Source organism: Megascapheus bottae, chromosome 10 (assembly GCF_031878675.1).
Source record: "Megascapheus bottae isolate mThoBot1 chromosome 10, mThoBot2.hap1, whole genome shotgun sequence".
NCBI classification, from domain to species: Eukaryota; Metazoa; Chordata; class Mammalia; order Rodentia; family Geomyidae; genus Megascapheus; species Megascapheus bottae.
The window spans coordinates 49,083,532-49,107,906 of record NC_143518.1 but is presented as its reverse complement, the minus strand read 5'-3'; the positions used below and the strand labels follow the sequence as shown (position 1 = coordinate 49,107,906).

The following is a 24,375-nucleotide window of genomic DNA, read 5'->3' as shown; positions in this document are numbered from 1 at the left end:
GCAGAAAAAAAACAGTGCTAGACGAATATCAATAGCAAACTTTAGACTATTACAGAGCCATAGTAATCAAAACAGCTTGGTACTGGCACAAGGACAGGTCTGAGGACTAATGGAATAAAACTGAAGACCCAGAAATCAACCCACAGGCCTGTAGCCACCTAATCTTTGATAAGGGAGCAAAAAAAAAAAAAATAGGATGGAAGAAAGCTTCTTCAACAAATGGTGCAGGCAGAATTGGTTAAACACCTGTAGAAAACTAAATTTGGATCCTTCTATGTCACCCTGCACCAGAATTAATTCCAAATGGATCAAAGACTTTGAGGTAAAAGCAGATACCCTGAAAACTTTACAAGAAGAAATAGGTGATACACTAGGATTCCTTGGCACAGGTCAAAACTTTCTTAATAAAGACCCCCCAGATACACAATGAATTAAAGAAAGTCTGAACTAATGTTATTTGTTATCAGTTATTTGTGGCTAACAAAGCTCTTAATTTTTCTGCTTCTCCACTCTGAAAAGATAGGTAGGCCCAGGCTTGCAGTGGATTAAGGAAATTCCCATGCAAGCAGAAAGTTGACTCCACTTATAGCAAAATCTGCCCTGGAGCCAAGAGAAGCCTCACAGTTCTTCATTCTATCCCCAGGATCCTGACCTGCTCACTTCCTCTGTGTGAGGAACAGCCGAAGATAGCATAGTTTTGGTTTTTCTGCAGTCTGTTTCAACTGAAATGGATCCCCGTGTTATAGTTAGTTGAGACTCATAAACTCTTTGTAGAAGGTCATTTTGAAATGACTCTGTATCCCATTAATTAACACTGTGTATGTGTGTGCGCATGTGTGTGCGCGTGCGTGCGTGCGCGTGCACGTGAGACTCTCCTGGAGGTTTTGTGTGTGTGTGTGTGTTGATCATGAGGCTTGAACTCTGGGCCTGGGCGCTGTCCCTGATCTCTTCAGCTCAAGGCTATTGCCCTACCCTTGAGCCACAGCCCCACTTCGAATTTTCTAGTGGTTAATTAGAAATAAGAATCTCAAGGACTTTAGTGCCTGGGCTGGCTTTGAACCGTGATCCTCAGATCTCAGCCTCATGGGTAGCTAGGATTACAGGCGTGAGCCACCGCACCTGGCAAAACACATTCTTTTAAAAAATATTTTTCTTGATATTGTAAGGTGATGTATAGAGAGGTAAAAGTTGCATAAGTCATGTAATAATGATATTTCTTTTGGAACAGTGTCACCTCTTCCCTTATTTTCTCCCAGTTTTTTCCTACTGAACCCCTGTCTCCAAGAAGCTGTACAGTACAGTTTCAACACAAGGCCTAATGAATATCAGTACTGCATTTGTTCGCCTTCTTCCCCACCATTTCTGTGCTCCCCCTTACCCTCCCCTAAACAGATAAACTTACATACAAGATAAAAGGTACAGAAATTTAAAAAAAAAAAGACAAAGGAGAAAACAAACAAAAAGTAAAATACCAAAACCCTTTTTCTAGTTCTTTGACTTCATTTTGATAAACATCATTGGATACAATCATATGCAAGTACCTATTGAGTCTTGGTGATCCAATCTTCCTGTGTCTCACTGTGCCAATGTGTAGATTCCTGTAAAATTTATCATGTCCAATTGTAATTTTTTTTTGCAGTCCTGGGGTTTGAACTCAGGGCCTGGGCACTGTCCTTGGACACTTTTGCTCAAGGCTAATGCTCTGCTACTTGAGCTACAGCACCTCTTCCAGCTTTTTCTGTATGTGTGGTACCAGGGAATGGAACTTAGGGCTTCATGCATGCTGGACAAGCATTCTACCACTAGGCCATGTTCCTGGCTCAATTGTAATTTTTTTTTATCTTTTACCATTCAGTGTGTTTACTTGTAGATGTATAGGCACAATCTAGTTACAACAGATGAGGGAAATCATGCAACCTATGTTTCTTTTGGTCTGGCTTATTTCACTTAATGTGATTTTTTTCCCAAGTCTTTCCATTTCCTTATGAATGGTGCAATGTCTTCTTTCTGATGGAAGCATATACTGTTGTGTATGTATACACCGCATTTTCATGATCCATTTGTTCACTGAGATGTGTCAGGGTTGATTCCATATCTTGTCTATGAAAACATTTTTTTTTTTGTCATGGGCCTGAGTGCTGTTCCTGAGCTCTTCAGTCAAGGCTACCTCCCTACCCCTTGAGCCACAGTGCCACTTCTGATTTCCTGGTGGTTTATTGGAGATAAGAGCCTCACGTCCTTTATTACTCAGCCTGGCTTTGAACAATGATCCTCAGATCTCAGCCTCCTGAGTAGCTAGGATTACGGGCATGAGCCACCACACTTGGCTGAAAACCTTTATTTTTTTTTTATAACTGTATTTTTTTTGTCTTTTCTTTTTTGGCACTGGGGATCGAACCCAGGAGTTGTACTTGCTAGGCAAGCGCTTTGCCATTGAGCTACATCCCAGCCCGTGAAAACCATTATTCTTAACATAGGGATTTTTTGAGAGAAATTTACTAGCAAAAATGTATCGGTGAGAATGGTGGTATTGTTTTACAGTTTTGCAAATCTAGTTAATGTGTGTATTTAGAGATTGCAGTTGTATTCTGGGAGATGCTTCTAAATGTAGTCTGTGGTGCCATGTTGTTTTGTTTGAAGGATGAGGCAAAGATCCAGCTTGGGTAATCGAAAAGGGAATCCAAAATGTATAATTGGAAAGGAAATGGCATTTTGATAGCCTTTCTGATTAAATGTGTTTATTCTTTGATTTAACATTGAAAGTCACTAAGTGATATTCTCTTAAAGGTTTGTTGTAAAGCTGGGCACTGGTGACTCACGCCTGTAATCCTAGCTACTCAGGAGGCTGAGATGTGAGGATTGAGGTTCAAAGCCAGCCCTGGCACAAAAGTCCATGAGACTCTTATCTCCAGTTAACCACCAGAAAACTAGAAGTGGTGCTGTGGCTCAAGTGGTAGAGTGCTAGCCTTGAGCTGACAGCTCAGGGACAACGTCCAGGCCCAGTTCAAGCCCCATGATCCACCAAAAAAAAAAAGGTTAATTGTAATGTGCAATCTGGAGTCATTCAGAGAACTTTGTACTCCATTATACCAAAATGTATTCTTTTAACTTGCACTTTGACTTACTGGAGATTAAACTCAGGCCCTCACACATGGTAGGCAAGTGCTCTATCATTTTAGCTATATCCTGGTCCTTGGCTTTTCTAGTATTCTCACTGATGCTTTTAACTATGATTCACTTTTCAGATATCATAATTGGTCATTTGGAAAATATCGCATCATTCAGTAATACAGATCTTCCCGAAGTTGACTCAATTCATCAAACTGTATTTAAAAAATCACGCTGTCTGATAGCACTGCCAGTGTCATCAAAAAAATGTTAAGTGCTTAGAAGCTGTCAGATGTCTATTCAGGGTGACAGATATTTTCCAAATTTTAAATTTTTGCTGGAAAGCTCTGACTTTTACCATTCGCAGCCAAGAGCAGTTTCCTGGAAGTGACAGGCTCCCTTCCTTCTTTTTAATGGCTTTGTTGCCAAATGTTCATGTAAGAATAACAACAGCTTGTCTCAAGCCTTTCTTTTAAGAAAAAAAAGAGGACATTCCCAGGGGTGAGGGGGGAAAGTGGCTAGTTTGGTTTTCAGTGCCAGCGGTCACAGAAGTGCCTTTCCCAGGGGACTACCACTGTGCCAGTGTTGGGAATGCAGGTGTCTTCCCATTTCATTGCTTAATATCAAACTAGAGACAATAGAGTAATGAACAATAGCAGGGACTTTCTGAGACACTGATGTCTTCCTGATGCACAGAAATGGCACTGAAGGACCAGAGTCTCAGCACAGTTGGTACTGCTGCTTTCAGGAACCCTCGCTTCTTCTACCTCCCTTACACTTCCTCAGTGTCCAGTGTTGAGATAATTCGAAGAAAGCAGACAGTGCCGAGTTATTATTCTGAAAATTGTTTTGACCTCACCAGCTCCCAGAAGGAGTCTCTGAAACCCCAGCTATCTGCAGATCCTCCATTTGAGAACCACCATGAGAGAGTAGAAAGCAGATACCATATTGCCAACACTGGAGTTCGTCTTTGTTGTTTGTGGCCGGTGGACTTGGTGACTAGCTGGCTCTAATAGGTGGTGGGGCCTTGGGGAGATGGATTATTTTCAATAAAATCCCAGTAGAGCTCTTGCTTCGTTCCTTTTTTTTTTTTTCCCTCTTTCCCTCCATGAGATGTTTGATTAAGGCTCGAGTTCAGAGTGACTTTACAAGAAGGTTTTTATAACCCTTACTTTCTTTCTATGTTGTTAAATTATAGATATAGCCATATAGTGCTGATGCTAGAGCTTGAACTCAGGGCCATAGTGCTGTCCCTTAGCTTTTAGCTCCACTTGACTTTCTGCCACTGGAGCCACACCTCCACTTCTAGCTTTTTGGTGATTAATTGGGGATAAGAGTCTCACAGACTTCCCTGCCTGGGCTCCCTTCCAACCATGATCCTTAGCTATCAATTTCCTGGGTAACTAAAATTACAGGTGTGAGCTACTGCACCCAGCTATTTTTATTTTGCTTATTTGTTTATCTAGGGCTTGAACTCAGGGCCTGGGTACTATCCCAGAGCTCTTTTTTTCAAGACTAGTACTCTTAACACTTTGAGCCACAACCCCACTTGCAATTTTCTGGTGGTTAACTAGAGGTAAAAGTCTCACAAATTTTTCTGTCTGGACTGGCTTTAGACTTTGATTCTCAGATCTCAGCCTCCTGAGTAGCTAGGGTTGCAGGTGTCAACCACTGACACTCAGCCTTCTACTTTGAATGTGTTAATGTCACAATCTTTTCCATATAGGGTCTTCGCCGTGTGGGTCTTCTCCGTGTCTCTGGAGGCTCATCAGTGGTCAGAGGCTGACGCAGGCAGCTCATGTGGCTTTGAATGACTCTAGTCAAATCTCAAAGAGATCGCTAACCTAATTTCCCTACAAAAACACCAGTCACTGAATGAAATGACTATTTCACATGGACAGTACTGATCTATGAAGTAGCATCTCCCCATCATTATCCGTTCCCTCGCTCATTTCTTCTGGTCTTTTTCTAGCTAGCCTCTTGGCACTTCTTCCCAGTACCTGTCACTTGGCCTGTGCTGACATGTCACTTCTTGGTTGTTGTTGAGTGGGCACCTCTGACCCTTGCTTTCTGGGAAGGATACGTTAGTGGGCCCCTGCCACACAGCTACCATGGGTCTTGTTTTCTTCATATTCCCAAACACAAAGTGTGGCCTGGGTCCCCTGGAGGACCATCCAGGCTGGAGCATTCTAAATTAGTGCGCTCCTTTGTGGGGACTGGGAATATTTATTTATACCACAACCCCATGGGTTTTTTCTTCCCACACCCTCTTCACTCTGCTTCTTGGGAACCCCGGGGGCTGTTGTGAGGGCTGCCAGGCTGTGTGCGTGGTGCCAGAGCAGCGTTTTGGGATCACTCTGGATTCGTGGGAGGAATGTAGTGACTACCGCCTGCTGACAAGAAGCGGGGGAGGATTCTGCAGTGGGAAGTTGTGACATGTCTGTGTTATACAATCTCAGCCTCTCTCCCAGCAAGCCCGGGTCGGGCTGCTAAGGAAGTGGAAGCCTCCCCCCTCCCTTACAGCTGGAAGAATGCCCCTCGAGAGATCAGCCTGGGGGGGGGGGGGTTAGACAGTTTATACAGATCACGCTCTGACTTCAAAGAGGTGGCCCTCCACTACTTCACAGGAAAGTTCAGAGCTGGGTGATGTGTAGCTTGAGTCAGTGGCTTCACAGTTTTCAAGAGCACTGGCTTGTGTCTCGCACAACACACACTAGTACCAAACACATAGAAAGCCATGCTCTCCTGTTTGTTTGTTTGTTTGTTTGTTTCTTTGTGGGGTGTGTGTGTGAGAGGGGACCTGAAGCAAGAAAATAATATAACAATCACTAAGCCAACATGACTAAACTATGCAAAGCTGGCTAGACACTCACTTGTACTCACAGAAGATATATATATATAATATATATGTACATATATATAATATGTACATATATATTATATATATATATCTACATACACCAGATCGAATAAGAAATATTGGATTCCAGAACATATCACAGCCTACTGGGTCACATTATTTTAATTTTTATTCGTATGTGTGTAGCAGTGCAGGGGGTGGTGTGTGTTACTGAGGGCTTGAGGGCTTGGGCTCTGCCCCTTAGCTTTTTTTTTTTTTTAAAGAATTTATTAATGTTAATTTTTACATCATATTTTAAATGACAAGTTTAACATACAAGTGTTCAAGGAGGGACTCTCTATTTACAATCACTGAGACTTAGTATTTAGAACTTAATCACAATTAAGCTAAGGGTTTGTATGTCATAGAAACATTAATTTATGAAATAAAACATTATGTCTATAGAGTCATAGGTTTTTATGTCTATATAGTTATGTTTTTATTTCCATTACCATGTCCATAGCTTTGGGTATGCAGTTATTGAGTCCTCGCTCTTGTACTCTTTGGATTTAATAGCCACATATTAAGGATACCATGCGCCTTTTGATCCTTAGGTCTTGACTTGTCTCACTCAACATGATTCGCTCTAGATTCATCCACTTCCCTACGAATGCCATTATTTTATCTTGGCTATGTAGAATTCCATTGTGTATATATACCACATTTTCTGTATCCATTCATCTGCAGTAGGGCATCTGGATTGTTTCCATAGCCTGGCTATTGTGAATAGTGCAGAGATGAACATAGCTGAGCAGGTGTCCTTATCATATCTTGGGTCATGATGTTCAGGATAGATGCCCAGAAGTGGTATGGCGGGATCGTAGGGAAGGTCTGCCCCTTAGCTTTTTTACTCAAGGCTGAGTGCTCTATCACTGGAGCCACAGCTCTGTTTCTGGATTTTTGCTGGTTAATTGGGTATAAGAACCTTGTAGACTATCTTGCCTGGGCTGACTGGGAACTTTAGTTCTTCAGATCTTATCCTCCTGAGTCACTAAGATTACAGGCAGGAGCCACTGGCACCCAGCTAGGGTTGAGTTGTTATTATTATTATTATTATTATTTTTGCCAGTGGTGGGGCTTGAACTCTGGGCCTGGGCACTGTCCCTGAGTTCTTCAGCTCAAGGCCCCTGCCCTACCTTTTGAGCCACAGCCCTACTTCCAGTTTTCTAGAGCTTAATTGGAGATAAGAGTCTCATGGACTTTAGTGGCCGCCAAGCTGGCTTTGAACTGCTATCTTCTGATCTCAGCCTCCTGAATAGCTAGGATTACAGGTGTGAGCCACTGCACCTGGCTGGGTTGCTTTATTTTTAAGTTGAGATTTCTGAACAACCTTTGAATGGTATGGCCCCCTGCATTTTCTTTCTCATATGGTGTTCTCACCTGGGCACGTATTCTTTCAGGTCCTCCTTCACGGGCTTAGACCAACAACATGGCATGTTAAGAGATGAGACAAGACGTAGAAAGAGATGAGATAAGATGTAGAAAGATGTGGCTTTTTCCAAACTAATGAATAGTGATACAGGTGACATTAGCAGCCATGGAGTCTCAAGGTCAGAGTCATGAGCCAGAGCCCATGTGCTTGCACTCTGGACAGTGCCCTTCATTCATGCTGGGGGTTCTTGGTAAGCATGGGGTGCATGTTTCTCTAACTAGCTCACCCTTCTTTAAGGGATTAATCTGGTTTAATTGTCCTTGGGGAAGATGCCATTTATGCAGAGAGTAAGGTATGGAGAATCTTGGCTCTGCACCTTGTCAGGCATCTTCTGTCACTGTATGATCTAATGTACTGTCTTGCATCTCTGTACCTCTCACCACTACCGTACCCTTTCTGTTTTTAAGGAAAGAAGGATTGTCGAAGTGTGGAAGATGCAAGCAGGCATTTTACTGCAATGCGGACTGTCAGGTAGGTCCTGGGCCAGCTGGTAGGGAGGGCCTGTCTGTCCTTCAAAATGGGAACCCTGGTGGCCTCTCATTCTTGTCAGTGAATGCCAGTGTTTCCCTGCAGGGCCCCCCCCCCCCCGCCGGGGGGACATACCCTGTGTGTGTACATGCTGCCCCAGGATGAACAGGTGACAGCCAGTGACAGGCATTCACAGTTTTGGCAACAGATGAGACCAGAAATGAAGTGCAGGGAAAGAGGGAAAGAATGTCACTAAGGTTGACTATCTCCCCTACAATGCCAGCAAGAGATGGACAGAACAGATAAGACAAACAGAAACCATGAAAACACTTTTAAGTTTTAAATGTTGCCATGGGTATGAAAGTATAGAAATCTCTAGAGTGGTAACTACCATTGGGCTGTTTTAGACCAGTGTAGTTAGAGCTACATCCAGGTGAGCTTCTGGCACAATGTTTTCAAGGTCAGCAGGTAGTGGCAGTGACCTTGAATGAACCAGAGTTTCACAAGCATGAGAGTTGAGGGTTGAGGGCTCAGGAAGCAGGCTGGGCATGATGGGTAAATCTCACCTGAACCCTCTATGTAAGAATGGGAGAAGGGGACAGATTAGAGGAACTGTAAGTCGGCTTTAGAGGGACAAAAAATGGTGTAATGGTGTTTCCCAGGCCAATTATAAAACCCTAGTCATACAACTTGATTATGTTTCACATAAAATGCACTACATTATCTGTTTAGTTCATAAACTTTTATAGTCTTTCATATTTATATGCACGTACATTTAAAATTTTTCTTTGGCCTCCATACTGCCCCTGGCTATTTTCTTTTTTAAAACATCTGTTACCAGCAGGGTACTGGTGTCTCATGCCTATAATCCTAGCTACTCAGGAGGCTGAGATCTGAAGATTATGGTTCGAGCCCAGCCTAGGCAGTGAAGTCTGTGAGATTTTTATCTCTAGTTAACCACCAGAAAATTGGAAGTGGCACTGTGGCTCGAAGTGGTAGAATGCTAACCTTGAGTGAAAAAAGCTCAAGGATAGCACTCAGGCCCCATGACCAACCAAAAGAAAGAAAGACCTCCAAAACACCTATTACTGCACTGTTGGAAATACAGGCAGCTCTGGGTCACAGGGAAGCTTTTCTCTGTGTCCTCTCTATATGATTGGCATACCAGTGTTGTGCATCCTGAAACTGTCCAGTCCCACTGCCCACTCTGCCTCTGATAACCCTGTCACCTTGCTGTGTTCCTGGCCTCTGAGAGCTCTACTTAGCACTGGGAGCAGTACTTAGCAGTGAGAGGATTGCTAAGCCCTGTGTCTCGCCTGACAGCAGAGCTCTAGTGACAGCAGAGTCCTTGCCAGATAGAGCAAGGCACACATGGAGGCATTGCCTTGGGGAGTTCAGTCTCCCTTGACTCGAGACCGTGTCTTGTCTGTGTCTTCCAGCGCAGGCTTTTGAGGTGCTCAGCTTGGCCACACAAATGGGGCTTGTGAGGAGTTCTGGGAGAGTATGCCTTCTTTGGAAGCAGAGAGGTCTTTGCCCTGGTGGGTTGTGGAGAGAGTGGTCTGGGCTCAGATGGCCAGGGTATTGTAAAGACCAGCAGGCCGGGGGAAGGACTCTGTATGACTTTTTAATTGTAAGTAAAAACACTTCTATAAATTAACTCTTTCCCTGATGGCTCTTTAGAGATGCAAGCACAGTAAACCAGATAGGTTCATATGGTAGAACCTCCAGTACCGAGAGGCCATAATCAAGGAGCAGGTCCCAGAGTGACTCCTTACCAAGTCTGTAACTTTGGCAGATCACAATTCAGTTTCTTCAAATAAAAACTGAGGATAGTAATGTCAGTCTTGATGAGTGATAGGGCAGAATTGAAAATTCTATACGAACTGAACAGATGTGAGGAGTTATAAATATCAGTGCCAGAGCCCAAAGTAAAGTGGAATTTTACAAATTCAGGCTGGGCAGAAGCTTAGCTTTCTACAAAGAATAAAAGCAATGGTATACTTTTGATTTTAAGGAGCTTGTTTTCTGGGCCTAAGAGAAAGGCTGGCTTCTAAGAACTCAAGGGCACTAACGGTATACGTTAAGTGAGTTAGGCTTCTTGTAAAATGAATCTGAACTCCTCTGAGAGCCTGTTCCTTAATGCAGAACCTTCTTGGGGGTAGAAGGGGGGAGGTCCATATAACCAATTCCTCACAAGCTGCATGTGCCAGACGCCTGTTGGTTACTTTACAGTGGGCATTTTTGACCGTTGGCATGGTCTGACCCTGAAGACACAGGGCACGAGTGCTCATGCTGTAATAAAACATTTGCTTGAGTGAGGATCCTTGTCCCGGAGACAGACTTGGGGAGATAGTAATGCTTAGAGCTGGAAGGCCAAGGTTGCCTCCTGACAGAGAGTTCTCACCCCTGATCTCACCTGGTTCCAGGGCTGTGGATCCTGCATTGGTTTTCCTCTGCTCTGAGCATCTAGCAACCCATTCCCCTCTAGGTGGCAATTGATGACACAGCTCTTGTTTCTAGAGGTGGTAGGTTTCAGTTTTCTTTCATCTCCTCTTGCTGAGGGAGGAAGAGGCTAAGATCTGTTTAGGTTTTTCAGTCTTTTATACTAAAGAACTAAACCAGTGTAGGGTCGTGTATTGTAATGAAGTAGTAGTCTGGGCATAGGGATTACTACAAAGTATCCAGAAATGGAGGGCAGTTCAAGGGCTTTAGGCAGTAAGTGGAATTTTACAAATTCAGGCTGGACGGAAGCTTAGCTTTTTACGAAGAATAAAGGAAACAGTGTATTTTTTATTTTAAGAAGCTTATTTTCTGGGCATACAAAAAAAACTGATTCCTAAGAACCCAGGGTTAATAATAATATACATTGGGTGAGCTGGGCTTACTGTAAAAGGAGTCTAAACTTCTCTGAGTAACTGAAAACCAGTTTATTACTATAGAGACTTCCTTATTCAAGGTGCTGCATGGAGAATAGATGCTTTCATGAGCTTAGGGCGGAGGCTTTGCTGAAGGATAAAGTGTGGCCCAAACAAGAGCAGTGCTGAGGAAGGTTACAGAGAGATTTCCCACCGAAGAAAGCCTGGTACTACTGCTCACTGCCTGGGTCTCATTGCCTGGGCCTCAAAGGAAGGTCCGCCCCCCCCCCCCCGGTCCCCCACGTGTATTCTGCAGGTGGTGGGATTCGCACTCAGACCGTCTGGTCAATCCTATCAGTAGATACGAATATAGTGTAAGAAGTGGTTTGGTGTCTTACCTAAGATGAACAAAGGCAGAATTGGGGTGATCCTTGACACACTGTGGGAGAAGCCCTGTCCCACTGGACAGCAGTGTGCTTGTGAGTCCTGGAGGTCCCCTGGGAAAGGAGTCACCGGGGAGATGTGTCAGAGAACGAAAAAGGGCTTTTAGGAGTGTGAACAGGAAGGGCCATATCCACACTATTGTCTTGGTCCAAAACTTCCCTGGAAGTATGTCCCCACCTCCCCTATCTTTAGTGTGTTAGGATTGTACTTTATTTGGTATAGTTGGTCTGTCTTGTTCTATTTTCTTCCCTCTTAGTTCACTTGGCTCAGTGGGATGATGCCAGAGGAAAGATTTTAATTGATGATGCATGAAAAGGTGATAGGAGGAAATATAAAAGGCAAAGAAACTCCTTTATAGTTGGGCTTGTTATTTCACAAGCTGTGTGTTTTAATGAACTATATTTATTTTTATAAATATGCCCAGAAAACCAAATCTTCTATTCACTCAGACTTCTTTAAATCATACCCTGACATAGTCAAGGAGAACAGTTTTAGAAGTAAGTTTGTCTGCAGAATAATCATCATTGTGTGGTCAAACTGTCAGGTAGATAGTTAGTTCTTGGCCTGAAATCCAGAGGAAAAAACTACATTGTAGAAGTGACAGGTTTTAGGTACACTTTTGAAAGTAGAGAGTCATGATAGAGTTGTTGTTTTGTGTGTGTGTCTGTGTGTGTTTTTAAAGCATATATGGAGAGCATGTAGTGAAAGATGTGTCAAAGTTTTAGACATTTGTTACGTGTTTTATAGAACTGAAGTGTCAGAAATGTTGAATCAATGCTTGCAGTATCTTGTTGTGTTCTGAGTAACTAGTGAATGGGAATGAACCAAAGTCCTTGGTTCTTTTCTGGTTGAGCTCACTGTGGCATCTTCATCCAATCAGGTGAAGCATACTAAACCTGGGCTGCTTATTTGTCTGATTGCTCAACATCACCTAGGAAGAAGTAAGTGTGAATGACAGGGTATATCCATTACTTCTTTGTTATGAATAGAAAGCAAAGCTCTTTGTGCCACGGTTCTGTGGTTCAACACAGGGCCCTCCTCCTGCAGGATTGTCAGTGTCTACCTCACTCTTTTTCCCATTTCTCCTGTTAGAGGTGACAGATGTGCAAAGCAAAAGTCCTGTGGCATTCTCTTGCAATTGCACATTTTAAGAAATTGCATATTCATGTTTGCCAGTGGTAGGCTATGAACTTTGGAAGCTCCATCAGGACAGGAGAAACACCAGTGCTAGAATTAGAAAAGGTCATTTCATAATGAGTCTTACCACCTCATCCAAGAAGACAATAGCCTCTACTCAACAGAAAAAAAATGGGGAGCCATAAAATTTCTTTCTTTCCACAGTTAGAAGTGCTAGTGCATCAGGGAAACAATTTCATAGCTATTTATGCATCTTGAATATTTTTTTCTATCATTCATAGGACATGAACTGGAACAGCCTGAACACTGTCTCTGAGCTCTTCAGCTCAAGGCTACCACCCTACATAAGCCACAGCCCCACTTCCCATTTTCTAGTGATTAATTGAAGATAAGAGTCTCACATTCTTTAGTGCCCTGGCTGGCTTTGAACCTGATCCTCAGATTTCAGCCTCCTGAGTAGTTAGGATTATAGGTGTGAGCCACCATGCCCAACATCTTGAAATATTTTTATTCACACACAAAAATCAGAGTCATGCACAGCACTATGGTGGCTAAAAGTGAGTCAGATGTTTAAAAAGAGAGCCATCAGTTCAAAAAAAAAAACCTATGTGTTAATTTAAACAGATTGTTTATGTTTATCACACCAATAATCTGTGCTCATTATAGTAAAGTCAGAAAGAACAGTGTAAAGGAAAAGCATAATGGTATGTGTCTGTCTGAGTCTTCCTGTACATGTATATGTATGTTATTTTTCTAAAACAGAGATCCTATTATGCATATCATTTTATAAGAATTGCTTGAATTTCGAAGAAAAGCACCAGCTTTAGAAAAATTTAAAAGTCATAAAGAAAACAAAGGAGGTAGGGAACAAACATAAAATCCAATGCATAATATCCTATAAAATTTAGAAAGTTGAGGAAGAATTAGGAGGGGAGGGATAGGGAGAATGTTGAAAAGAGGTGACATTGATCAAAATGCATTATATTCATCAACTGCTTTGTTGAGTGGCAACTTCTTTGTATAACTACTTAAAGATAATAAAAATATGTTTTAAAAGATGATGTGTTTGGGCTGGGAGTTTGGCCTAGTGGTAGAGTGCTTGCCTGGCATGCACGAAGACCCAGGTTTGATTCCTTGGTATCACATACTTAGAAAAAGCCAGAAGTGGTGCTGAGGCTCAAGTGATAGAGTTCTAACCTTGAGAAAAATCCAAGGACAGCCCTCAAGCCCTGAGCTTAAGCCCAGGACTGGCCAAAAAAAAAAAAAAAAAGATGATGTGTTTAAATAAACAATCATTTAAGCCAGGGACCGCTAGCTCAGGCCTGTAATCCTAGCTACTCCAGGAGGCTGAGTTCTGAGGATCACAGTTCAAAGCCAGCTCAGGAAAGGAAAGTCTGTGAGACTTCAAATAACCATCAGAAAACTGGAAGTGGCACTGTGGCTCAAGTAGATAGAATACTAGCCTTGAGCTGAAGAGCTCAGGGACAGAATCCAGGCCCAGACTTCAAGTCCCCCAAAACAAGCAAACAAGGCATAATTTATACATTACTCAGTTAAAAAAGAGTCGCAAAGTCTCTGTATAGTGAAAGTACCCCCCCCCAAAAAAAATCCAAACTGTTAATTAGCAAGATGGGTTCTTATTCATCTGCTGTGCCTGTGTTTTGTTTTCATTTTATTAAAATTGCCTACTATGGGTGTTCATAATTTCTTCTAAGCAAATTTGGGCACATTGAATTATCTTCTCTGGGACCCGTGGACTGTCACTGTGATAGAAGAGACAGTATCAAAATATGCTCACACAGGAACTTGGGGACAAGTGGCTCAGTGGTAGAACATTTGGTTAGCATAAGCCATTGGTGTTTGGTGTTTAGTTTTCTTTTTTAAACTTGCCTCATATTTCTACCAAATGTTCCCCTCTTTATTTTCTAATAATAGAGCTAAGTGCATGGTGATATATCCCTTTCCTTCTTCTCATCATCCATGTATTATTTTCATCACAGATGAAAATGAGATATTACTATTAAATCTCCCTTGGTGTAACTTACACAATTCTATATCACCTGGAATTTTTCCAGCACTCTGGTTTAATTGCTGTGTGGGGGCTGTATCTAATTATAGCTGCTCTTACTTTTAACCTTGTGTTCTTCACATGGCCATAATCTCTTTAATGTGAGACTTTAGCCTTCATTCAGCTTTCATTCCTGCCTTTTGGCTCAGTGGTGGCACTTGTTGAATGACTGTGTGAACCAGTAAATGAAAAATTACCAAAGCTTATTGATCCCGCTCTACATACCTGGCAGTGTTTTAAGTGCTTTTTGAGGTTCACATGACCCTTTGTGTTAGCATGATTGCCTGGTTCTCCTAATTTGCAAGTCCTGCAGTTGTTGGTAGTCTTCAGGCTTTGTGCGTGAGCATCATGGTCAGAAGGTGTGAAATCATAGACTCAGAACTCTGGACCTGTTAAGTAACTTAGGGATCATGTTATTTACAGCTAAGGAAGACAGGTGCAGAGGGATTAAGAGGCTGGAGGGGGGGGCGTGTCGTAGTGTGTCCTGGCTGGATAAGAATGCCCGTTTCCCCATCTGTTGATCTTCTGGTCTTCAGAGCATTCGCTGAAGTGGGAGTTCCTTCCCTTCCATGACATTTGCACAGTAAATGTCAGTGTTACATATTATGTTCACGTTGACTTATGGTGCATTTATGGATTAGTAGATAATATTAGTAGATGTTATTATTTAACTTCCAGCGCCCAGGCACTTTGAGAGTTCATAGTTGTTGGAAAATATCAAAGCACCACCAGTAGCTTAAAGAAAACCTGTAGCTTAAAGACCATTGGAGGACAGAGATGTGCCTTCAGCTGGACTTCACGTAGGGTTGCTGGGGTTGGTTGTAGTGGGAACTTGCTTGCCATTGTTCTTAGCCCCTCTGTCTGGCCCCATAGGGCCTGGCCCTTTCAGTGCCCCAAGCCTCTTTGTGTTGCAACTGGGAAGGAAGCCACTTACCTTTGGGAGCTGGACCAGCCTGTTCCCGCCTTGATACTTCCTCTCGTTTTCAGCTTTGGCTAAAAACAGATCCTCTGCTCCCTTGGGCATAGCTTGTCATTTCTTTCTCTCCCTGCTCTCAGTTATATTTGGCGTGTTGTTATTTAATTCTGTGATACATCTTGGCATAGAACTTGAGCCACAGGGGGTTGTGCCAAGCACGGCACTAAATCATTAGTGATACTGTGTGCCGTCCCTTCTTGTGATGGGAGTGGAGGAAGCAGAGCAGGGAGACGACGTCATTCTCTCAACAACTCTGCTAATGGCCCAGTAAATGTCAGGCCATGGTATAAGTGCCCTGGAGTTACAGCCATGAACACACAGATTGAGTTTTGCCCCTTTTGTTGGCGTGTGAGTGTGTGGGGGGTAGGGAGGCAGGCATAGATACTAAACCAGAAATCTGATGCATGCATCACCTATCATGGAGAGACGTACTAAGAAGCAGCAGAGAGCAAGAAAGGGGGACATGTTGTGGAAGAGTGTTTGGGGCAGGGTAGTCATGGCTGGTGGCTTGAGGATGACACTAGAGAGCAGGAAGAGGGAAAGGGCCACAGGGAAGGAAGATTCCAACAGATCGGAAGTCGTTTAAGGACAAAAGGTCTTGCAGCAAGTGAAGGTCATGTGTTCTGGGAACAGCAAAGGCACTGCCATGGCCAGAGAGCAGGGGAGAGCTCAGAGCTCAGAGGAAGATCCAGGACTGGGGGAGTTGGGGGGAGCTCCTGTTACCTGTGGCTTCACACATGGCCTTTAGGATGTGACCTTTTTTTTTTCTCCCCCGAGTTCTAGGACTGGACCACTCTCGTGAGCCATGTGTGGGGAGTCCTGCAGTGGCCGTTATCTTGGCCATAATCAGGGTAGCTGTGGGCAGGATCAGCAGAGAGCTGGACTTGGTGTGTCCAGGGTGACTCTTGAGTGTCTAGCCTGAGCATCTGTAAGAAGGGCCTTGCATTTTTGAGCAGGTCAAAGCTGAGAGCAAGACCATCTCCAGGTACACTGTGCATAGGAGAGTGTCTGGAGGGTCTATATCGTTCCCTCAATCCTTCATCTCTGTAAATGTCCACTGGCTTCTCTGTCCCTCCAGCCTTCCATTTATCTCTTGAATCCATTCAGCAGCTCTCACCTCATCTGATATTGTAAAAATCAAAGTTTGCAATGACTTCTGTGACCCCCGATCAGTTTTCAGTCAGATTACAGGATGCCTTGGAATCGTCCTTTGCTTCCTCATGCTCAGAGCGCTCTCTTCTTTTGTCTTAACATACCCTGTGTCCCTCCTCCGCCTCCACATCCCAGCAATGACAGCACACTCTACCTATCCAGGGGAGGAAAGCTCCAAGACACATGGCAGAAAGAAATAGGGCTGAGGAGGCGGGGGGGGGGGGTTGTAATCAAATGAATCTGAGCAGTCCATATTTCTATATTCTCCATAGTTGCCTTTATCAGGCACTTTGAGAGCCCTTGACAAAGCCCTCATTGTGTTTGCTCTTTTCTTTTCCTTTTTTTTTTTTTAATCACTTGGAAAAGGGGACAAGCCACCTATCAGTTATTTGCCCTGATGTGAGAGCAGAGCCAAAGTGGGACTGTATGGAGAGCAGAGCTCGATCCCGTGCCACCTTCTGACAGCTTGCACACATACTGGGAAGGTATGCGTGTTGTGTGGAATAATGAGCGTCTGCAGAAAGACATGTGGTGCGTGCTGTAAAAACACAAAGCACATTTTCTCATCTCAACCACCATGTCCAGGCCCGAGTGAAGGTTACACAATCCTGTCTCTCTTTAAAGATGTTTTTCTGAGTGTCTGAGCGTTTTCCAAAAGAAAACATACTTTCCTTGACTTTGAATGAGGGGCCTTACTAGATCTTCGCTTCCTGTACTTCTACTGTGTGTTTGTATTTGATAATTTTTTTTTAAAATCTTCCCAGAAAGAAGATTGGCCCATGCACAAGCTGGAGTGCTCATCAATGGTAGTTTTTGGGGAAAACTGGAACCCCTCGGAGACTGTAAGACTAACAGCAAGGATTCTGGCCAAACAGGTGAGGAAGTGGAAGTGTTCAGTTGGCAAGGTCAAAGTCAAGGCCATTTTATTTTCTTTAAATGTCAGAACAATGAATAACTGAATTTGAATGTTCACTTCATGGTAAATGTTCTTGAATTCCATTTCCTGTCACAACCCTGTGGAAGGGGTGGGATAGCACTGCATACAGAAACTGGTTTTGTTTTGTCTTCCCTAGTATATGGCTTACCTCAAATAGACATAGGCATGGCTATTGTTAAATGTAATGCTTTTTAAGAAATTAGTTTACATAAAAAAGATGACTGTAACTTCACAGCATGAAAAACTTGATCCAAAAACATTTTTTTTAAGAGCTTCCTAGAGGGCTAGGTTGGTCTGAGAAGCTTTGAGATTTTTATCTTCTTTCTTCCCAACATCCACTTTGTCACCATTTCCGTGTGGTGTATCTCCTCTCTGTCTCCTCACTTCTTTGCTGTGCAGGGACAGGCAAAGCAGAGTCAACCAGGGTGATAGCAAATGCTAAGAGAAGAGAGTGAGAAGTAGAAACAGAGGCAGGGGGCTGGGGAAGAGACTAGGGGAGAGAAGATAGAAAATAAAGGTAGCCCAGGTGGACAGGTTATCTGTTATCAGTGCTCTTCTGTAAAAACAAAACAAAGCAAAATAGCTGTTTTTATTTCCATGTGCTTGGTTCGTTCTTCATAGTTGGTTGCATGAGAAGGGGAGTCTCGATCTCTGAGAATATGAAAACACTCAGGAGCCATCGAAGTGGGCTGTGTGATGCTCTGAAAGCATCTGTCCACAGAGGTTTCGTGTGGTAGACATTGGTGGCAAGCCTCTGCTTTAAATACCTTCCTGTCATCCATTTCTGTCTTCCCCACACCTCCCAGCACCTACCTGCTCAAATTGGTCTGTTTTCTCAAACCTGAGGGTGATATAGTGATTTACCATGTGCCTGCCCCCAGACCAAATTAGGATGTTGGGTATGTAAACAGGAGTAGAACATTCTCGAATTCTGAGGTCGTCCTCCGTCTGTGTTCAGCCTGGGTCAGGTGCTGCTATAAAAAAAAAAATTATATACACATACATACATACATACATACGCACACACACACACACACACACACACACACACACACACACGAATCCAAGTCCAATCTTCAACTCAGTGTAATCAGAGCCTTTTAAGAGTTATGGTAGAGTGACACTAAAAGATCAAAATCATTTTCCCCTGCAGGGGTTAACTTTTGGATCCTTAATAAAAAGTTATTTTTGAGGTCACGCAGAGCAGTTAGTGGGGAGGGAAAAGGAATGGTATGATTGGATGAGGTATCAGGGTAAGTAGCCATTGAAGGTATTAAATTGTACACCTTTGAAAACTTCTAGCTCTTCATTTTCCCCAACTTACTGGTGTTATTGGTAGAATTCTTAACAGGAATTCAGAAGAAGCTGGTGAGCTTTCTGAATGAAATGCTTCCCTGGGCAAGAAAACTTATTAATCTTCTGTCCCATGAATGGAAGATTTCTGCCTTACAAAAGAGTGATTGAAAGATTTTTGACCCCAGGAGGGGTAGTCTGAATGCTATGATGAGTTTACACTCGTTTCATTCAACTTTTATTATAATTACTATACTACTAAATAGTCTATTAAATGAAAAGTTACCTAGCCATCTTTTCATCTCTATAGGACTTGGTGATTAAAAAAACCAGACCATTTGTATTCCAGTAGCTTGCAAAGGATTAGGAGAGACCGGCTACCAAACTACCAAGGGGAAGCTTAACATGTTAACTAGGGAGGTGAGAACACCCTGCGAGACCACCTGTATCCCCAAATTGAATAGCCAGATTACAAAGAAGAGGCCTTGGGCCAGCTCCGAGCTCTGTGTTTGAACTCTTGTCAACACCAAGTTTATTCATGTTCTCAAAGCCTAGCAGGTTTACTATTGTTAGCTCCTCTTGGGGTGTCTAGAACAAAGCCAGCAACACGTTTAAAGTGAATCTGGGCTCACAGACACAACCAAAAGTGTTCTTTTTGAAACACGGAATTTGAGATCATTTTAGCCTATGCTTAAAGGAAGTGTAAAATGGATGGGGGGTTGGATTTTGTTCCTTTTTTAGAAGGAGAAATAATAAATAGGATGGTTTGTCTGTAGATTTGATCCTTTTAAGTGAGGACCCTAAAAAAAAAAAAAGTTGTTTTCTGGCCTGTTCTTTCCCATAATAAGCATTTCTGAGCCTACTGTGTGCCTAGTATTCTCAGGGTATCAGAAATGCGGTGGACACTTTGAAAAACCTTTTCAAAGAGCTCTGTGCTTGGAATGTTGGGCAATCTCAGAGCCCAGGGTGGTAGACTCCTTAGGTAGCTTTCTTCCTTGAAAACTATTGCCTTCTTCATGTGGACGTGAAAGCAAAAGCACTTCCTTTTAGACCAGTTGTTAACATCTCTGTCTTTGTGATTTCTTCCCCAATTACTAGAAAATCCACCCAGAAAGAACACCTTCGGAGAAACTGTTAGCTGTGAAGGAGTTTGAATCACGTAAGTCTCTGTTACCAGCAGGGCAGTTATTTTAGTCACAAATTTAAGGTAGATTAGGCAAGGTGAAGGAAAGGAAAGGATCTTTTATTCTTAGAGTAGGAATGGTGTTATTTTGACTTGTATGCTATTTTGAAAAATACTTTTTTTGGGAGGGCCAATCTGTTTCATGAAAAATACTCCCCCCTCCCCCTTGAGTTGACAGGTTTATTAGGAACTGATTAAGAGCTGGTAGGCCCTCACAAGATGAATTACTGCATCCTGAGTCCTCTCTGCTGGCTCCCTTGCATGTTGAATATTTTTGGATCTTTGCTGAATTGCAGTCTTGGAAACAGCTGATGTCCCTACTGAAAGACATTAAATCAGGCGTGTCAAGCCACTTGATCATGACACACATCCCAAGACCAAGCAGAGGTGTGCATGGGTGGGGGGAGGTTTGACTAGACTGTGACTGGATAGCAATCACTACCTCTTATTCCTGACCTCACAGCTAGTGACCATGTGACATTGCATACTCATGGTGCCTTCCAGTTGTTGGAGGGAGGGAGGGAAGGAGGGAGGAGGGAAAGAGTATGCTATTCTTTCTCCAATTTCTGTTAGGTCAACCAGGTGAGAGGGAAAACGTGTTCTGTGGAACACCACATGTTGGATTTCCCCACCCGCTTCTCCATGCCATTGAAAATGGATGTAGATGGCAATCGAGTGTTTTCTACAGGGTGAATAATAGATCTTTTATCTATAGATTTGGATAAGCTGGACAATGAGAAGAAAGATTTGATTCAGAGTGACATTGCTGCCCTTCATCAATTCTACTCCAAGCACCTGGAATTCCCTAGCCACAGCAGCCTTATAGTGCTCTTTGCGCAGGTAAGAATGCCAGTTGGTGTCAGATAATGCCTTAGCCTTTCTCTCTCCAAGCCCCTCCCCTCAGCATGTCCTCAGTAAAAGACATAGGATGACATCTACATGATAACAAACCTTGCTAGGTGACCTGGGCAGGTAAGGGTCCTCTCTGAGCTGGCCCTCACAGAGGGTTGGTGGGGAGGGCATTCGTTTGCCTCACAGTTTTCATGGAAACAAAGGCACTGCCAGTGCCCCGGTTCTCAGACACCCATGTGCTTAGCTCTTTGCAAAGAAATAATCGGATGAAATTCTCAGGTTGAATTTCACTTTTCCTCTCTGAAATCTTGCCGCACTGATAGAAACTTCCCTCCTCTGATTTTCTTCTCTTAAATAAGTCTGCGCTGATACAGCAGGGAATTTGCAGGTACCCTGAGAGAGACTCTCTGTCTCATGCCTGAAAAGCACAGAGAAGGCTCCCTGATGGGCCTAGGCCCTGAAGTTTTTCCTAATAGCTGTTCAGGAATCTTAAAGAGCCAAGTTTTTTGAAAACAAAAACAAAAACCAAAACACACTCGGAAGTGATGAGTAACGGGCCATATAACGGGCCAAGGAAAGGTTAAGCGTGGGCACAGTTAGCACAAGCATGCTGTGGTCAGGACTCAGTGGGAAGCATAGTCTGTTAACCTCCAGGGGCTCCCTTCTGCGGCCCCACTTGATACCTCAGATCTCTTTTCATCAAGCAGTCAAGCATTTTCCTCTCCAGACTCGGCATCTCAGAGAGAGAAGGACTGGCGTGCTGATGCATGGGTACAGATAGCTGTGTTTTCTCTAGCTCTCTAGAACATAGAGTCCCCAGAGGTATTAAAAAACCAAGGGCTGCTTACATTTTCTGTTGTAAAATCGAAGACAACCTGTATCACCAATGTATCCTCGAACCCTGTCCTTCCATTTCTTGTAGTCAATCCCAAGGAAATAATCAGGTTTTTATGTAAATTATCTATTATAAGGTTCTTTTAAACATCCAAAGGAAGGGAAGGAAGGTGTAAGAAGGAATTTGCCTAGATTAATTTTGTCATTGCTATATGGTGAAATACAAAGCCTTTATATAATTTAATTTCAGTGGCTGCTTGTGGTGGGGGTGGGGAGGAATGTTAGCAGGAAAAAAAAGTGTGTAATAGGAAAAGTGTACATTCATATTACAGGTTCCTTAGAAGTTCACAGGTGGTTGTTTTCCCGATTGTGGAAAAATTTTGCTTTTCCACTGGGTAATTTCATGGATTTTCCACAAAGGAATATATCTAACTTAAAAAAAATTACTGCTGGGTACCATTAACTCACATCTATAACTCGTGTTACTGGGGAAGCAGAGATGTGACAGATCTCAGTCCAAAGCCAGCTGAGCAGAAAAATCTACTAGGCTTTGTTTAAAAAAATAACCAACAGGCAGACTTAGTGGTAGAGTGCTTGCCTAGCATGCATGAAGCCTTGGCTTCGATTCCTCGGTATCACATAGACAGAGCTGGAAGTGGTGCTGTGGCTTGAGTGGTAGAGTAAACCAAAAACCGAAGCTCAGAGACAGCACCTAGGCCCTGACTTCAAGTCCCAGGACTAGTAACAATAATAATAACAACAACAACCAGCAAAAAGCTTAGCTTGAAGCATAGTTCACATGGAAAAATACCAACCAAGCTAGAAAACTGAGCCAAGTGTAAGGCTGAGCTCAAATCCCAGTGCAGTCACACACACACACACACACCCACCTACATACGCACAAAACACTAAAACCAAATGAAGAAGAAGAAAAAGGTAAAGAAGCTTTTCCTTTCTTCTTTCTTCTGCTCACTTCAATCCCTAAGGGAACCACTGTTAACAGTTCAGTTCATGAATTCTTTCATAGACTTTATGTTGATATATTTCCAACTATGTGACTGTCCTGATTAGAAAATAATTGGTATTCTTTGTAAAAGGAATAATGGTTTGAATTTTTTTTTTTTTTTTTGTGGGTCATGGGGCTTGAACTCTAGGCCTGGGTGCCATCCCTGAACTCTTTAGCTTAAGGCTACCGCCCTATCTCTTGAGCCCCAGTGCCACTTCCTGTTTTCCAGTGGTTAACTGGAGATAAGAGTCTCACATTCTTTAGTGCCTGGCTGGCTTTGAACCTCAGTCCTCAGAGCCCAGCCTCCTGAGTAGCTTTCTAGCTTCAGGCATGAGCCACCATGCCCGCCTTAGTTTGAAATTCTGAAAGTAGAAGTGGTGGAAGCCTTCATTGTCCTGGATTTCCACTATGTTTTCTTGAGCATGCCTGAGTGGGTAGTTTGAATGGTAGTAGAGGAAATCTGAAGAATTGACTTCTTTTAAAGTATTTTAAAAGATGTGGACACACACACACACACACACACACACACACACACACACACACACACACACACACACACACACACACACACACACACCCCCCCTCTGAAGTTAAAAGGTGGCATTCCATAGCTCCAAAGAAGACTCAAGCCCAAAGGACCAGTCAGCCTTCCCCATGCCACCCAGCTTTGCATCTCCTTCTGAGCTTCTCCTCCGTCCGGTGCAGAGGAAGCTGTCGTGAGCTCACCTGCAGCCCCGCAGCAGCTGGCAGCCATGCTGACTGCTCTGTTCAACAGCATCGAGGTGTGTTTTAATCATCAGAACATATGCAGAGTTGGGAAATGTATTTTTGGTGTGCAGCCTACATCTAGTCTAAATGCTAATTATGAGGATAGCTTTAGCAAGGCACGCACGCCTGATTTGACTTGAAAAAAGAGGACAGTAGCCCATGCATCTTCCTTAACGTGCAAGTTCCCTTTTCTTCCCTGGGGATAGCTTTGAAGGGAGGGAAAGCTGGCAGGAAAATTGCTATGTAATTTGGCTTAAACACCATCGCTGCCTCCCCGGAAGGAGCAGTAATGATACTTAGGAAGAAACACACTCCCGCTTCTGCAATAAGGGAACATGGCAAAGGTACAGAGGGACCAGTGGTCAGAGAACTGCTAGGCCAGAAGGTCCTGGGGTCACTGTCTGCTCCAGTCAGGTGTTCTGCAGTGGAGGGGAAGTGTGTGCCTAGATCTGTCCTAATTCTTGCTAAATGCTTTCATTTGTTATTTTTGCCCACGGTTATTGTCTTTTATGGGTACAAGACACTGCCAAGCATGTCAGCAACTGGGGGCAGATGATGCCTTGGCCAGTTAAGTGTTGACTTAGTTCACACGTGAATAGATTTGTTGAATAAAAAAAACTTCTAATTTACTCCTGTCTTACAGGGGTTAGTGATTATTGATATGTATCAGTGACAGAATTGGTCAGGACACTTAACACAAGAAAATAAGGTGCTAAGTCTTAGGATTGCACTAGCTTTTGGGGTAATTGTATTGATCTATCATACCTTCCCATCTCCAATCTCTTTCTCACTGTTTCCCTCTCTTTCTCTCCCCTTTCCCTCTCTTTTTTTCTCTCCCTCTTTCCCCTCCATATTTTTATCCTCCTCCTCCTGCATGTAAAACATACCACAGCCTTACTTCAATCTATACCCAGGATTCCCAAGACTTGGCCAGTGGCTCTTTAATTTTATGTAGAATTACAT

The 24,375-nt window shown here is 43.1% G+C and overlaps 1 protein-coding gene across 1 annotated transcript in view; it reads left to right on the top strand.

The window, feature by feature from the left end:
• The window catches only part of LOC150058400 (N-lysine methyltransferase SMYD2-like), a 54,533-nt gene that overhangs the window by 18,022 nt on the left and 12,136 nt on the right, over positions 1-24,375 (top strand). The window contains exons 2-5 of the mRNA XM_090341203.1: positions 7,847-7,910; positions 17,304-17,414; positions 19,868-19,928; positions 20,668-20,792. Coding sequence (XP_090197329.1) covers positions 7,847-7,910; positions 17,304-17,414; positions 19,868-19,928; positions 20,668-20,792 — 361 coding nt within the window. The remainder of the gene's footprint in view (positions 1-7,846; positions 7,911-17,303; positions 17,415-19,867; positions 19,929-20,667; positions 20,793-24,375) is intronic.